The sequence below is a fragment of the Micropterus dolomieu genome, linkage group LG20, assembly GCF_021292245.1.
Source record: "Micropterus dolomieu isolate WLL.071019.BEF.003 ecotype Adirondacks linkage group LG20, ASM2129224v1, whole genome shotgun sequence".
Lineage (NCBI taxonomy): Eukaryota > Metazoa > Chordata > Actinopteri > Centrarchiformes > Centrarchidae > Micropterus > Micropterus dolomieu.
In genome coordinates, this window is record NC_060169.1 from 10,057,489 (window position 1) to 10,076,466 (window position 18,978).

Sequence of the window (18,978 nt, forward strand, 5' to 3'; positions counted from 1 at the left end):
GCAGCTTATTAGGGTTTAGTTTCCACAATAACTCTATTGCAATCAATTTCATTAAACCAGACAAACCATTATGATAACTCACATTTTTTGCTGTATAAATCTGGTCACTGACTATGTCTGTCATGGTTGTGCTCAGATTTGCTGAAACTTCTCACTTCAGTAGCAAAGTTAGTCTGCCCAGTTCATAAAGGTTTGACAACAACTGTCACTAATGTATAAAACAGATGAAAAGCATACAAAGTTCCTATAATCAAGATCACATTTCTATGTCTCCTTATTGTGGTTGTATACTTTCCAGTAAGAAGTTCCTAGACGTCTTTTACCTCACTGATGCCAAAGAAAATGACAACAATGTCCAGTAGTTCCACCTGGGGCTGCTTAGAGTTTGAATAGTGACTCAGGTGTGGCATTTAATGAGTCAATGGACTGGTTATAAATAAATAAAAATATAAAGATTATTACTTAATTAATTTTTGGTAGCTCTAGTGTGACTCATGAGTCGGTGCCACACCACTCCCACTGGAGGTCTCTTCCATTATTTTCCTGATCCAGCCTGGATCTGTGACTCAGCACTTAGGGCTTCAGAGCCGAAGCTGCAGCACCACTGTTGTTACAAATCTTCAGGCCAGACACTCCAGCAACAAAGTGGAAACACAAAAGGTCCCACTTTTCCCCCTCCCAATACAGATTCTGACACATATTCAAACTCAACCCTTGGATGCTTCTAAATGCCACTTTGATATTAAAGGGGCACCAATCTTACTATTTCCTTCCTTTTATTTGCCACAAACAGCACTATTCAGCCAGTGAGAACCCCGGTAATGTCATGAGGCTTATTTTGGTTATGGTTTGGAGAAAACACATTTTAGCAGATACTTCTGCTCCAAACTGGGGGCTGTGGAGTTTAAAATACATGGCCATTTCCTTGGAGGAAGGGTATAGCGAAATATGCTAAGCAAATTGAATTATGGGAATGTAGGATCTTGTGTTTTGGAGTCAACCTACTGTCTAGTTTTGGTTAAAATCTAAAAGTTTTGCCTCAAGCTGATGTGTGGTGAGCGTTCTGGCGCTAAATGGCTGCCGTGCATCACCCAGGTGGGTGCTACACATTGGTGGTGGTTGAGGACTCCCCCCGACTTCACTGTGAAGCTCTTTGAGTATGTATGATAAAGCGCTATATAAATGTAATTCATTATTATTATTATTATTATTATTATTATTAAAAGTTATATATATATATAAGAATATCTCAGGCTCTGCTGCTTCATTGGTGATTCTTTTTTATCTGTATCTTCCAAGTCCCCCAAATTTATGGAAGTGCAATACTTAATTTGTTGGAGGACACTAATTGTTTTTCCCGGAATGATTTTGTGATGAATTGTTGTCACTCACTCTTAGTTTTCCCCACAATCTACCTGTTTTTTTTAAACTTAACATACTAAATTAATTAATTTTTCTAAATGACTTCCGACAACCTCCTGAGAATGAGTGGGAGCCTGGTCCTGTTCAGCTGTTGCTTAAACTTGTAGGTGGACAATAACTAAGTACATTTACTCAAGTACTGTACTTAAGTACAAATTTGATGTACTTGTACTTTGCTTGAGTGTTTTCTTTTCATGACACTTTCTGCTTCTACTCCGCCACACCTCAGAGAGAGATGTACTTTTTACTTTACTACATTTTTCTGACAGCTTCAGTTACTAGTTACTTTACAAATTAAGATTTTTACACATAAAACATATTGACTTAATAAAATATGTTTTGTTATAAATTAAACTACCCAATTTTTTATACAGGTACACGATTATTAGATTAAATAAACTTACACACATTTTTCATGTAAAAACATTTCATGGTTCCAGCTTCTGAAATGTGAAGATTTGCTGCTTTTTCTTTTAATTAATTTAATGAATTTGTAAAAAGTTTGAGTTTTGTTCTTTTGGTTGCACAAAGCAAGCATTGCATTAATGCATGAGTAATGATGATAATCTAATATAGAATAGTCACAGGACATTTTCTTTCTGCAATGAGTACTTTTACTTTTAATACTGTAAGTACATTTTCTTGATTATATTTGCATTTTCTTACTTTAGTAACGTTTCCAATGCAGGACTTTTACTTGTTATGTAGTATTTTCAAAGTGTGGTATGTGGTATTAGTACTTTTACTTAAGTAGATGCACACACAAACACACACACACACACACACACACACACACACATACATATAACTGAGTAACTGGAATTATTATCGAAAGGGCAACCTGTTTATAAAGAATGCCATTGTTTAATAAATATAAGTTTGCCTACTGTATTTTTAAATTACACGTGTCATGTCAGCAACCCCTGACAAACATAACCATACTAATAGTACTTTTGATACTTAAGTATTTTTAAAACCAGGTACTTTTGTACTTCGACTCAAGTTGACATTTAAATTGAAGACTTAATAAATAAAAACGTAATATTTAGCAAGGGTATCTGTACTTTTACTTAAGTACAGGATTTGTGTACTAATTCCACCATCTCTGAGAGAGCAACAGCGATAACGTAAGACCAGGAGGCCAAACAGCATGGTCTCAAAAAACATGTGTTGGGTCTGCAGTCCATGGTGTCTATGGTAACAAGTCAAATACACCACCATTGTGCAACAAAATGGGTCAAATGTGAATTGCACTGGCAGTAGGTGTTGTTTTTTTTACCGCGTACTTATAGAGTGTTGTAGGGATTTTATACCTTTTATCCACTCCCTGTTTGTCTCTCATTTACTCAGGTGACTACTGTGAGGTGAATCTTTGCCATAATGGAGGAACATGTGTGACAGGGGTAGGAGAGGATCCATTCATCTGTATCTGTGCGGATGGCTTCGGTGGAGACGCCTGCAACCTCACAGAGACGGGTACAGCAAAGAGGAGCTTTTTTGGAGGGATTATCAAGGTAAATCATACACTCTGAGTAATCCCTTTTCTTCCTCCTTCCCTCAGGACCCTGCAATCCTAACCCCTGTAAGAACGATGGCTCATGCGAGGTCATCGCTCCGACTAGACGAGGAGACGTTTTCAACGAGTACATCTGCAAGTGCCAGCCCGGCTTCGAGGGAGTGCACTGCCAGATCAGTAAGTTACTTCTGCATGTGATTAATGATTCTGAGCTGCTTCTCCTGCCCTGTACACATATACAGCTACACATTTACAATCACCATCTTTGAATTTTACTCTCAGGTTAGTATCATCCCCTTTGTATTATCATGTCAGTTTCTCACAAGATATCTTGCTATTTAATTAATGAAATTCAAAAGGGATAACTAAACTGATAATACTGATGGTTTCTAATACAAGAAAAAATAAGCAAATAGGAGAAAGTCGAGTCTAATTTTGTCTAAACAAGTCAGTAGGCAGTGTAATGCAAATAGCAGTTCCACTTTCAGCAGAAGTGTGAACACATGAGGTTTTTCCATCCTGTCATAGCATCGGCAGTGAGAGAAACGTGTAGTCAGCTCAGCAGTTCCATGAAAGGGGTTCATTCAGCGGGTTCTGCGGTCATTCTGTTTGGCTAATTAGTGAAAGACCACTCCAAGTCTCTTAGCATGCAGACGCCTTCCACACAGGTTCAACACTGTTTGGGCTTAAGCTTGACCAAATCAGATGAATTTGATAATAGTGAATTCCATCATATCCTCTTAATAAAATGACCAAGTTGTCTTATTGTTGCTGACATTTGGGTTTATTAGTGGAAGAAAAGGAAGGAAATATCGGATTATTTTCTACAAGGGTGAATTATTATCATTTTCAAAATCCTCTGGCGTAAAAAAAAGAAGTGGGTCTGAACTATGACAGCATAATTTGGAAGAGAAACAACTATGAGCTTAGTGTGTATGACTGTTGTGAGCAAAACCCACAGATTTATTATATAATTATAGTTTGAAAATATAGCTTTAACTCTCAGGACTTTAGCTCATGCTGTTACTGAAGAGGTATTTTTGTAAATGAACAGCTAACCCCGAAGCCCACAGACTGACCACCAATTGTAGTGTATGTGCCATTTGGTCGTCTACTCCCAAACTTTTTCTAATTTTTCAATTTTGATTCAGTCTGGTTTTGAGTGGAGGTGGAACCTGTCCCATATATTATGTACAGTAAAAGCGCATACATAAATTCATAGCTAATGATATAATAGTAGTTATATAGGATGTCAAAGGTTAACAAGGCAAAGTTACTTTGTAAGAAATTAACAATAGTTGGATTTCATCTGCAAGTAACACTAGAAACAATGAAGCATCACTTTTCTGTATAGCATATTTGTTTAATTCACGCTTACTTGGCATGAATGTCATGTCAACAGTGTTCCCAATACAATACGTGAAAAATAATCCCAGAGCTAATTAAGGCTATTTCATGGTCCTTCTATTGGTTAGGATCACCTGCTTCTTAGTGTTATTAGCTGTGGTGTGCCAGTGTTGTCACAGACATGCAGGCATTTGTTTCTAAGTTGTGACCAATCCTCTTAGTGTTAACAGGAACAAGAATTAAACAGACGCATGGGGCATTACGTCAACCTGTCATCTGTTTAGTACTGGTAGTACTGTATTGTCGTGTCCTAGTGGAGTTATTTAGGGTTCATAAGGCAGGTAAAAGAAGGCAGGACAAAAAGGAAATTTAAAGTGGAATCTTACTTATCTTGCATCTTACATTAACACCACAGAGCACTTCAGTACAATACATCAGTTTTGTCATTTGATGTATTACTTGCATGCATAAGCCAAGATTTAGCTAGATACAAAATCTTACTAACGGTGTACCTGAATAAGAATACATTATTTGTACATGCACATATTATGTGTTCTGAACTGATACAAATTTTAATTAACAATTACACCGCTTTTATTTAGATGCAGTTTAGGCTTCTTTTTCTTCCTTTTTGATTTTTTCAGGTGGGGCTCAAGTATATTTAAGATTAGATTAACACATGTACATGCTTACAATATTATATTATTTTGTTGGCAGCTAAACATATAGATATACGTATGAGGAGTATAAATGGCAGTATGCAAAAAATTAAGTAGATTAGATTAGATTCCTTACAATTTCTGGTATAATCCAAAAACCTTGTTTTGTTTAGCCGTGGGTTTTGAGTGAATCCGCTTGGAGCAAACAACAGGGTGTGGAGCTGCACTCAGACATGATCTGGCTTCAGAGGAGACATAAATTGAGATCTAGTCAAAACCAATAATTTACTGAAAGAACTACTGTTTTTAACCAAATCTTAATGTCAATATGCAAAGACTATCATTACCAAGAGATCTTATTACAAGTCCTCCAGTAAAACCACACTGTTAGTTTTGTCTTATCAGCTGGTTTACCTGCAGTCACCTGATGTCCCGGCAGAACTCAATAACCCAGCTGTATTTAGAAAAAAGTACTGACAGTGAGGTGTGTTATGTCCATTGTGCAAACTGTACCATGGTTTTTGAGGGAGCTCACTTGTTTTTGAGTTAAAGTGAGTGAAGTTTATGATATTGCACTGCTACGCTTTGATGGAGGTGACAAGAATAACATGCATGCTGATTATCTTTACTAACATGAATTTTAATTATATTCGCATGATCCATGATGAGAGAAAAAAGAAATGCACGGCAAAAATAGCATAGGTATCATATTGTCAATATGACCCCCAAAATCTCACAAATCATGTTTTTAGGTGAGCTCATGTCCTATTAAGAGGAGCCATGCTTCTTTGACTACCCTGTAGTTCACACCCTGGTTATGTCATTTGGTTGGTACGTTGTTTGGTCTAACGTCTGTATGTTTGAATTATAATTTCTTTTACCATTTGGTTTTCCATCCCTCTGTGAAAATATTTAGGTCCTTTTTAAAGATGAACAAAAAGCGTAAAATGTGCTGCTGTCCTGCTGAAATGATTAATTTATCCCACTGCCCTAGATAAACCATGTAGACATGCTGCGCGAGTATGCCACCTTGTGGAGAGTGGAGAGAGAGATCATTTCATGGGCAGTTTTCAAAGGGGAGACAGGAAGAGACCACAGACATGCTTTGGTGCTAAGGTTACTGTGGAGGAAAGCAAGACTTTTATAAATGTGGATTTGTAGTGTAAGGAAAAAGGCTGAAAAACCTCATATATGCCATTTTTATTGATTCATTTTATCATCAGCTGAAATACAAAATGTATTCTAAAGAGACCAGTTGTTACACGTGTTCTTTGTGGATATCTGAAGTCTTTATGATCTCCATTCTTATTATCCAGTTGCCACAATACACACCGTTAGTTAGTAGTCACCACATGGAAATAACCTCCTAAAATCACCTGTGTCTGCTCACATTCATCGAGTCATATTACAAAATACAATTATCAACCATGGCCTTTCATCCCTAACCTGCTGTGCCCTTTAAACTGGTTGCCAAGAGTGTCCCGCCTCCTCAGCATTGCCCTCAGGGACATTTCTGTCATCAAGTTAGATTTAACTGTATGTTTCAGACACAGTGAAGCTATTGTGGCCCTCCACCTGCCTCAACACCTCTCTGTTCTCTCCCTGAGTGGTTTGTGAGCAGGTGGTGTGCACCACATCTCTAACTGTCATCTTTTTTTCTGACTGTTGTGTTTCACAGAATATTTCTCTCTATTTATCTCTCTAATCCCTGACGAAAGTTAGTTGAAAAATAAAACAGTAAGTTGTTGTCTTTTTCAGATGTGAATGATTGTGCCGACCAGCCCTGTAAGAATGGAGGGATGTGTCGAGATCTTGATGGAGACTACACCTGCCAATGCACCTCACCTTATGTTGGAAAGCAGTGCCAGCTACGTATGTTCACCAGCTACCATGTCAATTCATTTCACAAACTTTTCTCATATAGGCTTAGCTTCATGTCATTTGCTTTTCTACAAAACCTCCCTTTTTTTATTTAAACAACATCAAAGACAGCGACAAAATATGTGTGGTATAATATCCAAACAAATACTGAACTACTTGTTTACTCAAGCATAACTAAAAGTAAAACTTATTTTTTAAGTGGAAAACTTAGAAAATACCGAATATATTTTTTTTTATCACCAGAATCACTCATAGGTTTTCAGTGGACACTCAACAAATATAATTAAAATGTGATTTAAAGTGTGGAAAGGTAAAAATAACTCAAAAATACTCTAAATAACTTGCTTCCATCCTTGATAATATTTTAATGGCTGTTTTCCAGGTTGCATTTCTCTGCTGGGGATGGAGGGAGGAGCAATCGTGAAGTCCCAGATTTCAGCTTCCTCTGTGCACTACGGCATTCTAGGTCTTCAGCGCTGGGGCCCAGAGTTGGCTCGGCTCAACAACCAAGGCTTCGTAAATGCCTGGACGTCAGCCGGCCATGACAGGAACCCCTGGCTCGAGGTGAGCAAAGTGAACACTTAAAAAATTGTGAGGCTGACCAATGAGAGCTGAGAAGTGGAATAACACATTTCCTTTTGTTAAAAACAGATTAATATGCAGCAGAAGATGCGTCTGACGGGCATCATCACTCAGGGTGCCAGTCGCATGGGCACGGCTGAGTACATCAAGGCCTTCAAGGTGGCGAGCAGCTTTGATGGAAACACTTACACTACTTACAGAGTGGATGGCCAACGGAGGGACAAGGTTAGAGGACTTCCATTGTATTAAATACACCACACGTACTTACTTTTTCTCACTGTACTAGCAGCTTTTACGTAATCTTAAACAGTAGATTCCACAGAAAGCGTCTCTTTCTTCAGCTTACTCACCTAATTTTCCACATCTGTGTGCTGCAGGTTTTCGTGGGCAACACAGATAACGACAGCACAAAGACCAATCTTTTTGACCCTCCTATCATAGCCCAGTACATCCGCATCATCCCAGTGATTTGCCGCAAGGCCTGCACGTTGCGCATGGAGCTTGTGGGCTGTGAACTCAATGGTAAACACACAGAAAACACCCGGAACAATTTTGGCAGATAATAATGGTGGATAGAAAAAAAAATTTGATGTAAGCTCAAGTCAAGTTATAGCCTTGGTAAACCCTGAAACGGTGAAAAGTTAACAAATTCTCTTTTTTACTACGTTGGTTTCTTCTTGTTGTGGTTAAACTGACAAACATGATGACAGTCAAAGGGTTTATTTCAGCTGCATAATACGGCTATGCAAGGTCACTATGGCTCACTATGCAACAAGAAAAGCAGCAATTCCAAGCACACATGAAACAGAATCCTTTTTGTCGTTTGTCTTCTTTAAACATGACAGATAATGTTTACAGAGAAACATGGTGAATTTAAATGCACAGCATATGTATTGTAGCTCTGTGCTCTTTATTGCATGCAGTTTCTTCTACTTTCTTTGCCTCTTTCTGTTCCTTCCACTTGGTCATTGGTGGGTTAAATGATTTTAATCAGACACATTCTTCTTAATATTTCTAATTTTCTTCAAATGGATGAAGGGGGAATTAATTTGTCTTTTCTTTGGGTGTTTTTTTACCCCTCTTTCTGTCCTTTTGGCTTTCTCTCCCTCCACCTTTCCATCTGCTTTTGATTCACAGTTCATTCAAACACGGCAGGTTGTTCAGAGCCTCTGGGAATGAAGTCTCGCCTGATCTCAGATGGGCAGCTTTCAGCCTCCAGCTCTTACCGCACATGGGGCATCGATACCTTCACATGGCACCCTCAGTTTGCACGACTGGATAAGCAGGGAAAGACAAACGCCTGGTCTCCTGCCTACAACAACCGCTCCGAGTGGATTCAGGTGGGGGAAACCTAAGCGGTAAAAATGTCGTTTGAGGCCAGCAAATGTTGCAGAGTATAACGGTTTTTCTTTGTTCCTTCACCAGGTGGATCTAGAGAAGACAAAGCGCCTCACAGGCATCATCACACAGGGAGCAAAGGACTTTGGTGTGGTGCAGTTTGTGTCAGTGTTTAAAGTTGCTTACAGTAACGATGGAGAGTCATGGAGTATGGTGAAAGAGAACACCGGCAATGATAAGGTAAGACATATGTGAATCCCTAAATGTATTTTCTTTAAAAGGAGTGTTGAATAATTTAATACCTCTTTTCTGAAGTGTTTTTGCATAAACCATAGTCTTTAAAAAGTAACACACAAAGCCTACCGTTTGTAAAAACAAGTCCGAAAAGTCACACATAATGTCAGCTTGTCTGTTTCTCTCTTTCCCTTAATGATGAGGTTGATTTTTGGCTCTTTCTGGAGCAGTGGAAGGCCCTTTCTCACCTTACCATAGCCTCTGAGATGATCCAAGAAAACTGTAAAACAAGCTTTGATGTTTTTACTGAGCATAGAACTAGTAGTCTCAAGACATAATGATGCGGCCCAGGGCTCTTGTCTGAATGCTCTGAACGTCTGGGTGGTGCTGTGAGGATCTGGGTCGTTAGGTTGTCAGAAGGCAGCACAGCTCAGTTTGATTAACACAGCCCCTGATGACAATTGATCAGTAAGACATTTGGTGGATGTATTCACCAAATACATTAGCTTGGTTGGGCCCAGTGGAAAATGAAGTTATGTTATATTTACTTAGACTATATCTTTAACATTTATTTGCAGCTTTTCCAAGGCAACATCGACAACAACACCCATAAGAAGAATCTATTTGAGCCTCCGTTCTACGCCCGATATGTCAGAGTCGTCCCCTGGGAGTGGCACGAGCGCATCACTCTACGCATGGAGCTGCTGGGCTGCGATGACTAGAAACTCTTCAATCACCATCTAACAGTGCTCCATTCTCATCCAGTCACTCCATCTCCTCAAACCACAGCAGAGGAATGGATCATGAACAGAATAATCCTTTTGTTTCTCTGGGTAAACATCCTGTTGGCTGCTGGGACTGTAACACTTGTAGCACTTTCTGACTAGTGATCTATTTAATGTTTATTTTAATATGATTGTTTGACATTGCTCACAGAGAATCGTCTATGAAGTATCTATGATTTGAGTCTTAATAGTTTTGGATATTACCTAAATATGCATAGATTTGCTCTTAGTCCATATTATTTGCTCCTAAGAATTGTTGTGAGTTTGGACACTTGATAATATTGCTCTTCCAGTTGTATTCCAAGCTAATTTGCCATTTTTTATTTAAATTTCTGTCCTTCTTTTGCAGTCCCACACCACTTAACAAGTAGTTTTTTGTAGTTTTAAAAGTATGCAGGGGACAAACAGCCTCACTAACATACTACTCACTATATATCACAATGCACGTTGTCCAACTGCTGTTTAGTTACTCGAGACAAACTAGCATGAAGATGCAGGGCCTGTGCAATATAGAGAATAATTTAGATATATAATTTAGCAACTATCCTGAAAGAAATAATATTTCTAAGAATAGAAAATTAAAATGTTCTAATTTTTAACTGCGTAGAGCTTTTTGTGTTTTGTCACGTCTTTTTTTTTTTACACATTTAAGCAGGTTTTTCCACTTCGTTCTTACATTTAATTTCATTGTAATTTTATCTGTTTACAACAAATGTGAAATATGTAGAAAAATGTGTAGAAAATAAACATTGTTTTACATTACATTCTTTTTTTTAAATATATTGTTGGTCTTGAACATGAGATCATTTATTAAATGTTAAAAGAAATATTTGTGTGTGTGTTTTTCTTTTTTTCAGTCAAGAGACGCAAAACATGTCTTTGTCATGCATTAGTATGAGCTGATGTACTTAATGTCACCATTTACGTAACAGTTCCAACTGCTGGCCATAGAGTCCCACTTGGCCAGACAATGTCCATGTCAGCGTGGGTGTTGGTGGCTGATTTCTGCATCAACAGACTGCTCAGTGAGGCCACATAGAGGATACACAGGACGAACATGCTTATTAAAAAGCACAGCACTGCCCATTTTAGGTTTAATCTCTGCATTATTTTTTATTATTATACATTATATAACAGTTGATAGAATCCAAAAAGGAGACCTCCTTTTATAACATTTCACTGTCCAAACCTAACATGAAAGGTCTCTTTAAAGCTCTCTCTCTCTTGGTCTGCTGTTTACAAGAGTAATTACACCCTGTTAGCCACTCATTTCCCTGCTAAGCTCACCGTCCTGGTATGTTTGGCCCCTGGCAACAGCTCATCTCTATGAAGTGAATGCAGTGGATGACGGATTATCTCTAACACATCTTGCATAGCAGCATGTCCTATAAAGATCACAGTGCTTCCAGGAAAACACAGCTGGCAGCTGGAGTCTATATGGGGACCCAACACAACAAACATCTGCTTTCAGAAAGTTTATCAGTGATGCAAAGGAGTTTTCCCCTAAGAGGTTCCTCCACAAACAACTGCACAACATGACAACATTTGTTATGGTTGATCCTACTGTAATACAGAAAGTAATGATTCTGTAACATTAGCAGTATAAACTGTGTGTACCCCCCAAAACTGAGTAGTTTGGTAGAATAAATAACATGGTGGAGTTATTTTGAATAGGTTTAAATTTGAATTTTCAGGGAATATTTGCAGGTTGAGGGGAACGAAGATTAAACAAATATTAATCTTTTCATTCTGAATTTGCATAGGTTCACTTGAAATATAAATGTACAATACTGATAAATTAAATAATGGACTTCTTCTGGCGTCACTGTCCTCCCTTCATTCACTGGCAGCAGAAACACTCACACAGTTTCCAGCCCGATCTGTTGTAGCTGTAGTGGCAGAACAGCATACAGTCATGCTAGTCTTTAGCAGTTAAACAGTTAAAGTAGCCTATACCTGTCATTATTAACCGAGCATAGCTGCACCTGTTTTATCATTGACAAAGATTTGAGGAAACTACACCCATAACTGATGCTTTTTGTTCTTTGGCCAGAAACCCATTGTGCGCATCAGAACTCCTGCGTCCTCTTCGAGACACGGATTTGTTCCAGACCTCTGCGCATCTTTTTCTTTTGCTGCTCAGCAACAAAGCACGGTAAGTGAAGAAAGTTAATATTAACAAAATGACTGTGCGCTAAATAGCCTATGGTCTTTCACCTTTGTAACACGAATCACCTTATTAGTCACATGAGCTTCTGACATTCGCTGTAAAAATGTTAAATTCATCAGACCTTTTTACGTGTTGACGTTTTTAGTTTTTTGTTCACACCTGGCGTCTAGGTCCAGTCAACAATATTGTTGGTGTTGCACATTGCAAATTACGATACTGACTAGCATAAATAAGGATACAAAGGTGAAAAAAACAGGCTGAAAACAGTTGATCTGTAAAAAATCCGCTGTTAACTATAATACAAATCATCACCATTTATATATTTTAAATTCTTTTAAAAATCCGTTTAAAAAAGTGAGTTGAAAAAACAGTTTTGTGTTGCCACAATGCAGGAACATTATTTTCTTTATATATCATTATTTTCTGACTATAAAGCGGAGACAAAAGTTGTCGAAGTGGCAACATAAACATTTTTATAGGATAGACACAGAGCTTATTTACATAGTGTCCTGCTGCCCTCTACTGGCCCTGTCCTTTCAAAACAACCGCTGTTAAAAAATATCGATAAAAAGAAACACAATAAAACCATGCATACAAAAGCTTTCCACTATTTTAGGGAACGAGCTAATGCCAGGTTTCTCTCCACAGACTTCAGTATTGCACAGAGACCATTGAGGATCAGGATTTGTAATTACAGCCAGCATGATGATTTGTTGCCTCCGAGCTCTGCTGTTGTTGGGGGCTCAGCTGCTTCTCTCAGGCTGGGCCCTGACTGCCCCCACAAACCCAAACAACTTCTTCTACCACGACTTCCTCGATGGAAATGGCAACAAAGAAAGTATGTGCATGGCCAATAAAACACATGTTTATGTTAGATCTTTAATATAAATGGGTGTCTGTGATCTGTGATCTACATAATGTCTATATGTCCTACAGTTTATTTCAGTGGTGTCAAGCTTCATATGGATTCTGCTCAGGCATCAGTGTTTGCAGTCAGAAGGGGAAACGCCACCATGCCGTGCAGGTTTTGGCATGAGCCTGAGGTGAGCTCACCAAGGGAAGTCCGGGTCAAGTGGTCGTGGCTGCCCGCTGCTGGGGGACCTGAGACAGATGTGCTGGTGACTATTGGCTCCCGCAGTCGAAGTTTTGGGGAGTTCAGGTTGTTGAAACGACAAATACTTAATTGATGATTATTCTTTTCTGTTATGTATGACCTTGTTTGTCCATGTATTACAGTTTTTCTATCGATTTGGCACATTTACTGAAACAAACTTACAACTGTCAAAATCCTCACACCACGTGGTACATTCAGCACACCATTGTGACCTGCAAAAGGTGATTACTCAATCAAAAGAATTGACTCATGTTTCAAATATAAATCCATCAATGAATAAATCATCGTCATCAAAACAAAAGGTTCCTTTATCATTTCTTAGACCAAGACACCAAAAATGCAAAGACATGTTGTCCAATTGCTAACATTGTATTTTTAGGCAGCTGAATAGTATTGATGTCAGCCATGGCACACACTATACTTTAAACCATACACTTATTTGACGACACTGTGTACCGGCCCAGATTAGGCTCTCCGACCAGCCTCTGTCATACCACGCCATGGTTAATTACATGTCTATAATTGTGCTTGTATCTCATTTGAGATTTCTCTGTGCCTTTCCCTGACTCGTCCTTTTCCTCTGTGCCCCCCTCACCCTCACTACCACTCCGCACTCTAACGCCATTCCTCTTGCACAGGCAGACTCTTGCCCCATACTGTCTCCTGCATGCTCCACATTCCACAGCTGTAACACTAAGTTTTACCTTTATATTTATACCTGCAGTATAAATTTGTTTGAGAACCTGTCAGCTAAATTGGACAGCAGTTGCGTTTGGTTGCTCTACATTATGAGGAAATTGAATTGTTCCCCATCTAGCTTAAAGCTGATGATACACGGGGCAACTTTTTGAGCAATGCTGCTGGACAATCTTGCTTGTGGCAAGCCCGACTATGTTTTGAATAGATAGCGGTGGGGCAGGGCGGGTGGCAGAGTGGTGGTTGAAGGGGATTGTCGTGATTGTTGTGATTGTCGCTCTATTTAGCATGTAGGGATTTACCCAATGAACGTGTATAATTGCATTTAAGAGAAATATGATTCAACAACAAACAAATGCAAAGTATTTTGATCTACAAGGCTTACTCAATGCATTTTGTGCCAAAGCAATCATAAATTACTATAATCATGTGAACTGACCTAATGTTCATATAAATAGTTTGACAATAATTCCACGATTGTGCCAAAGCTTTTGAGAAAAACTGTAACTCACAGTATGTCTGCTGCTTGTTGTCTGTTGGTCAGGGGCCGTGTGCAGCTCAGGCAGGACTTCCCAGGAGATGCTGCACTTGTGATGACTAGACTCCAGTTGAATGATACAGGCCGTTACCGCTGCGAGGTGGTGGACGGACTGGAGGACAAGAGCACTTTGGTTTATCTGGAGTTACGAGGTACAACATGTCCACCTACACTGATAGCATGGCTTTTATTCTCAGAGGCAATGTGAGTCCAAACATTGCACACACACAGAGCCTAGTTTTAATTTCATTCAGAGATACATTTTAGAAATAGATTGTCTGGTGTTTTAAGTTCAAAGCATTTAAGAAGGAACATTTACTGATTATAAAGCATTTGAGTCTCCTTTAAAATTAAAATTTCCCATTTAAATGCATTTTTATTCATTTTATTTTGTTAGTTTTTTGTTTATTTGCTAAACTAGTATACACTTGTACGAATGTATACTGTACATACGGTAATATTAATGGTAATTCCTGGAAATAAATGTGTTATATAATTTTCTTGCTTGCTAACAATTATAGCAGTTAGAATTAACTGGATTATAGTACTTCCCAGTTGCTTTGGTACATTTCTTAAATAATCTTTAACATTTGCAAAACAGTAAATGCTTTTCTCGAATCAGATCGTACAAACAGCACTACACAGTGGATTACCTGCAAAAAGCCAATAACTTGCTCAAAATCCTTCGTCTATCTCTCAAAAGTGAATATTTATGTCAGTGAACATGTCAGTGTCAACAGAATGACACGTTCTTGTGTCAAACAAGATAGAGAAAATGTTAAGCTATGTTGTCAACATAAGTGTTTTAAGGTTTTGATGACAATGATTGAAAATGCACAATGCCCACGTTTTCTGTACGGCATGTATCACTTTCACCATTACAAAGTTATACATTGCAAGAGATTGGACAGTTTGTACTGTAATTTGTTAACAGACCAGACTTTTTGACTTGTGATAGACGAGAGCACATGATAACAACATGAATGATGGCTCTGTTGTATCCCAGTGAGTAGCCTGTGCTTTTAGAAGAATTTAGAAGTACTGCAAGAAATAAAATCAATAATGGTAGTGGCATTAATGACAGTTGTAGGAATTGTAGCTGTAAGAGAAGTAGTAATAGTAGAAGTACTGATACTAGCAGTAATAATATAAGTATTTAAGTGAACATGTTACTGTCTATTGTAATGGCAATAAAGTTATACAGAAACCCACATACTTTCTGTAATCTGTCCTCCATGAAGCCATCTAATTAAATCCTCCACCCAGGTGTGGTGTTTTCCTACAAGCACCCTCGTGGTCATTACCATCTGAGTTTCCTGGGAGCTAAGCAGGCCTGTGAGGAGCAGGACTCTACATTGGCCACCTCCACACAGCTCTTTCAGTCTTGGAAGGAGGGCCTGAACTGGTGCAATGCAGGCTGGCTGGCTGATGGGACAGTCCAGTACCCCATTACCCGGCCCAGAGTGCCCTGCGGGGGGCACGGCCTTGCTCCGGGTGTCCGGAGCTACGGCAGACGGCACCAGCACCTTCATCGCTATGATGTCTTCTGCTTCTCCTCTTCACTGCAAGGTGAGGTGGCGTTTTTAGGAAGTGTAAAGTGTGAGACCGGCAATGTTACAGGTTCAAAATCTGGTTCTAAAAAAAGGCGATTTTGACTTATAGCAGGAAAAGTGTTACTAATAACATTAAAGATGGCTCTATCCTAGACAGAACAGTGTGACAGTGAGCCAGCACAGTACCAGGACCCTGATATCAAAGCAGCTAAATGGAATTCAGTGGTCATCAATATTATTATTTACACTTCTGTGTTTCCTACTGTGATATGTTACAATGTCCTCTGTGAGAAAGGCCTAAATATCCATTCTTCATAAGCGAACAGAATGGCTTGCTAAAGCAACACACTGCTTCTACTATCTTTGCTCAGAAGCACTTCTTTTGACTCTCTGCCTGTCACCTCTCATTAGAAGGCACTGTCACTGTAAATAGTGTGCAGCAACCAATATGAAGCTTCATGAAGTCTGCATTGACCTCAGCTCAGCAGTGAACAATTACTGTATATGTTTTGTATATAATATGGGCTTCACTACCTGTAATCACTGAATATGTTCCTAAACATTATACACGTTACAGGGGCTCCTGGCTAACTGTTACAACACACAGAGACAACACAAATTACAGCGTTTTCATCCATATTAATGTTTTCTAGCAAGGGTTTCCCACCTTACAACTCAAATAAGACATTTCAATAAATCTACAAAGACAATTGATAACAGAACAGGATAAAGAATAAATACCACAATCCCATATTATTCACTAAATACAAACTATGCGCATCAGGGCATAGACAATGCTACCATTTATAGTAGTTACATCAGTACATCAGTTGTGTGTACCATGTGTATTGCCATTTCCTGTAAGTTTGAGTCTTGGTTGAATTGCTCTTGTATAGTTTCTATTTTATTCTCTTCTTATTTTACATATAAATTCTCTATTTGTCTGTACTTACATCTATTGTTGCTGGTGTAACACCCATTTCCCATCTCCTGGATCAATATTACTTTATCTAAAAAAAATAAAATGTAGAAGTCTCTGGGACAGACTTCAGTCTGTCTATATTGGAAACATGAAAATGTTCAAGAACCTAATCTAATCTGTGGAAAGTTCTCTCACAATAAATTCCCTTCCTTCAAAAGGGAAAGTCTACTATTTTCAGCCTTCACACAAGATGAACCTGACAGAGGCTCGGCAGGCTTGTCAGGTGGACGGTGCAGAGATCGCCAAAGTCGGACAACTCTTCGCTGCCTGGAAACTCAAAGGGCTGGACCGCTGTGACGCTGGCTGGCTGGCTGACGGAAGCGTTCGGTATCCCATCACCAGGCCTCGAACAAACTGTGGTCCCTCTGAGCCGGGGGTGCAAAGCTTTGGCTTCCCACCTCCCCAGCACAAGCATGGAGTCTACTGCTACAAACCAGACAATGAATGAATGTAGACCCCCACCCCTCTTCTACAGGGTCAGGGATGTAAAGTATGTAAAAAAAAATCTTTATGAGCAAGCTGTTTGATTAATACTGTGTAAACCCATTGATGATTGACAGAAGAAAGCAGAAAAAAAATTTACTCAAAGTTATATTTACTTTTTTCATAAATTTTTCTCTGAAGTACTAGATAAGTTTCTCTCTATATGCCTTTTAAAACATTCAATTAATATGGAGGAAAAACAATCTTTTCCTAACTTGGTTATCGACAATTAAATTTTTATTTTTTAAGGATAGGGTGACAGTGAAAATACAGCTAGGAAACATTGGGAAGGAGAAGTATCACATGCAACAAAGTTCCCCAGCTGTAAAGTAAACCAGGGATGCTGCGGTTATGATATACATCTTAAACACCAAGAGTCCCCGACGTTCATTTAATGGAATTACAAGTTAAAAAGGGAACCACAGGTGCAAACCTTTTTTTATATCTACCTCTCATATATTTCTCTTAGTACATTCTGCCTGAATATCTCATTTTGTACATTAGAGCAATGCATTGAGATTAGCAGTTGCAAAATAATATTCATACTTGACATGCGAAGACTGATGGTGGACTTACAGTTGAGATTATTTTGTTACTGGTTTGTTCCTACTGTATAATGTACCTCAGGTGATTTTCACATCGAGGCAGGTGTTGGGTAATGGTTTTTACATCTTTGGAAATTTATTTTTGTATAACAAATACCTTTCCTAACTTAACACAACAAACTTTTTAACCAAGAAGGCTGTGAGAAAAAAAAAGCATGTTTTCATTTGTAACTCTCTTGTTTATACCTACTCTACTATTTGATGCAGTTTTTGTACACACAAGTACTCCATAAAAGGAAACACCAAATTTATTCTGTGGTTGTAGGAATGGGTATAGAAAAAGCAGGTATTAGCACCATGCTGGACTAAACACTATTTATCCAGAGTAGACTGGAAGTCCAGTCCAATCATCTAATACTGTTGTTTGTTTCTCAGTAAGTAAGTAAGAAATTTAACTGACATATCATTTAAACAAATTCAAAGGGTGATTTGTGTGCACTGTTTACAGGCAAATCTCAAATGGTGGCAGCGTCGCATTCCACAAATGACTGCTGCTGACAAATTGCAGATGAATATGAGTGTCTGGGCTTTTGCATGCTAATGTACGGATCAATAGTAAGGAATTTGTTTTTATTAATGAAATTTTTTAAAATTAACACGCAAATTGGTGCTTGGGCCACAATTCAATGGTGCATTTCAGCTGAGTGAGTATTATCAATGCTTCACCAGAACTAGTAAACAATCCAGTTTTCACCTCTACTGAATATGAGGTGGACTAGGATGAGGACTCTATGGAAAAATATTTCAGGGTTTATCTGCAAAAGCTTCTTTCAGTTAATTCAATAAAATGTGTAATAAATCGTAAACAAAAAAATATTTTGTGCGCGTAAACCTTTTTCCTACTCAAACTCCGCTTCAAAGAGGAGCCTCTCAATTTTCATCCTGACGTCGGCCTTTTTCTGAGGGGACAACTTTTTAAACATCTTCACGAGGCTCATGAAGTAGTATTCATCGCAGTCTTGTGGTTTGTCAAAGTTTGTCTGTACAGTTTGGTGACATTTAGAAGAGTCTGGTTCCGCACTCCCCTTCATCTTCCCCGCAGTGTCACACTTGGGGATGAAGGGAGTCGCTGA

At 38.7% G+C, this 18,978-nt stretch overlaps 2 protein-coding genes across 4 annotated transcripts in view; both read left to right on the forward strand.

The window, feature by feature from the left end:
* LOC123958911 (lactadherin-like) overlaps positions 1 to 10,363 on the forward strand; it is a 13,085-nt gene extending 2,722 nt beyond the window's left edge. Inside the window, exons 2-10 of one of the 2 annotated variants that reach the window (XM_046032651.1) lie at positions 2,773 to 2,898; positions 2,984 to 3,115; positions 6,703 to 6,816; positions 7,208 to 7,389; positions 7,477 to 7,632; positions 7,785 to 7,929; positions 8,563 to 8,747; positions 8,833 to 8,985; positions 9,558 to 10,363. In XM_046032651.1, the coding sequence (XP_045888607.1) occupies positions 2,773 to 2,898; positions 2,984 to 3,115; positions 6,703 to 6,816; positions 7,208 to 7,389; positions 7,477 to 7,632; positions 7,785 to 7,929; positions 8,563 to 8,747; positions 8,833 to 8,985; positions 9,558 to 9,701 (1,337 nt within the window). In that variant the 3' untranslated portion in view covers positions 9,702 to 10,363. Of the gene's footprint in view, positions 1 to 2,772; positions 2,899 to 2,983; positions 3,116 to 6,702; positions 6,817 to 7,207; positions 7,390 to 7,476; positions 7,633 to 7,784; positions 7,930 to 8,544; positions 8,748 to 8,832; positions 8,986 to 9,557 lie in introns of both variants that reach the window. The other variant, XM_046032650.1, reaches the window with a different exon arrangement.
* A 1,268-nt stretch (positions 10,364 to 11,631) lies between these two features.
* LOC123958960 (hyaluronan and proteoglycan link protein 3-like) lies at positions 11,632 to 18,721 on the forward strand. 2 transcript variants are annotated; one of them, XM_046032750.1, is made up of 6 exons: positions 11,632 to 11,919; positions 12,583 to 12,772; positions 12,871 to 13,093; positions 14,289 to 14,434; positions 15,549 to 15,851; positions 16,976 to 18,720. In XM_046032750.1, the coding sequence occupies exons 2-6, from the start codon at positions 12,637 to 12,639 to the stop codon at positions 17,263 to 17,265; spliced, it is 1,098 nt and encodes a 365-aa protein (XP_045888706.1). In that variant the 5' UTR covers positions 11,632 to 11,919; positions 12,583 to 12,636; the 3' UTR covers positions 17,266 to 18,720. The 2 variants fall into 2 exon arrangements, with proteins under 2 accessions (XP_045888706.1, XP_045888707.1); XM_046032751.1 differs by lacking the exon at positions 11,632 to 11,919 and adding an exon at positions 12,143 to 12,288 and having other exon boundaries at positions 16,976 to 18,721.
* Positions 18,722 to 18,978: the final 257 nt, after the last annotated feature.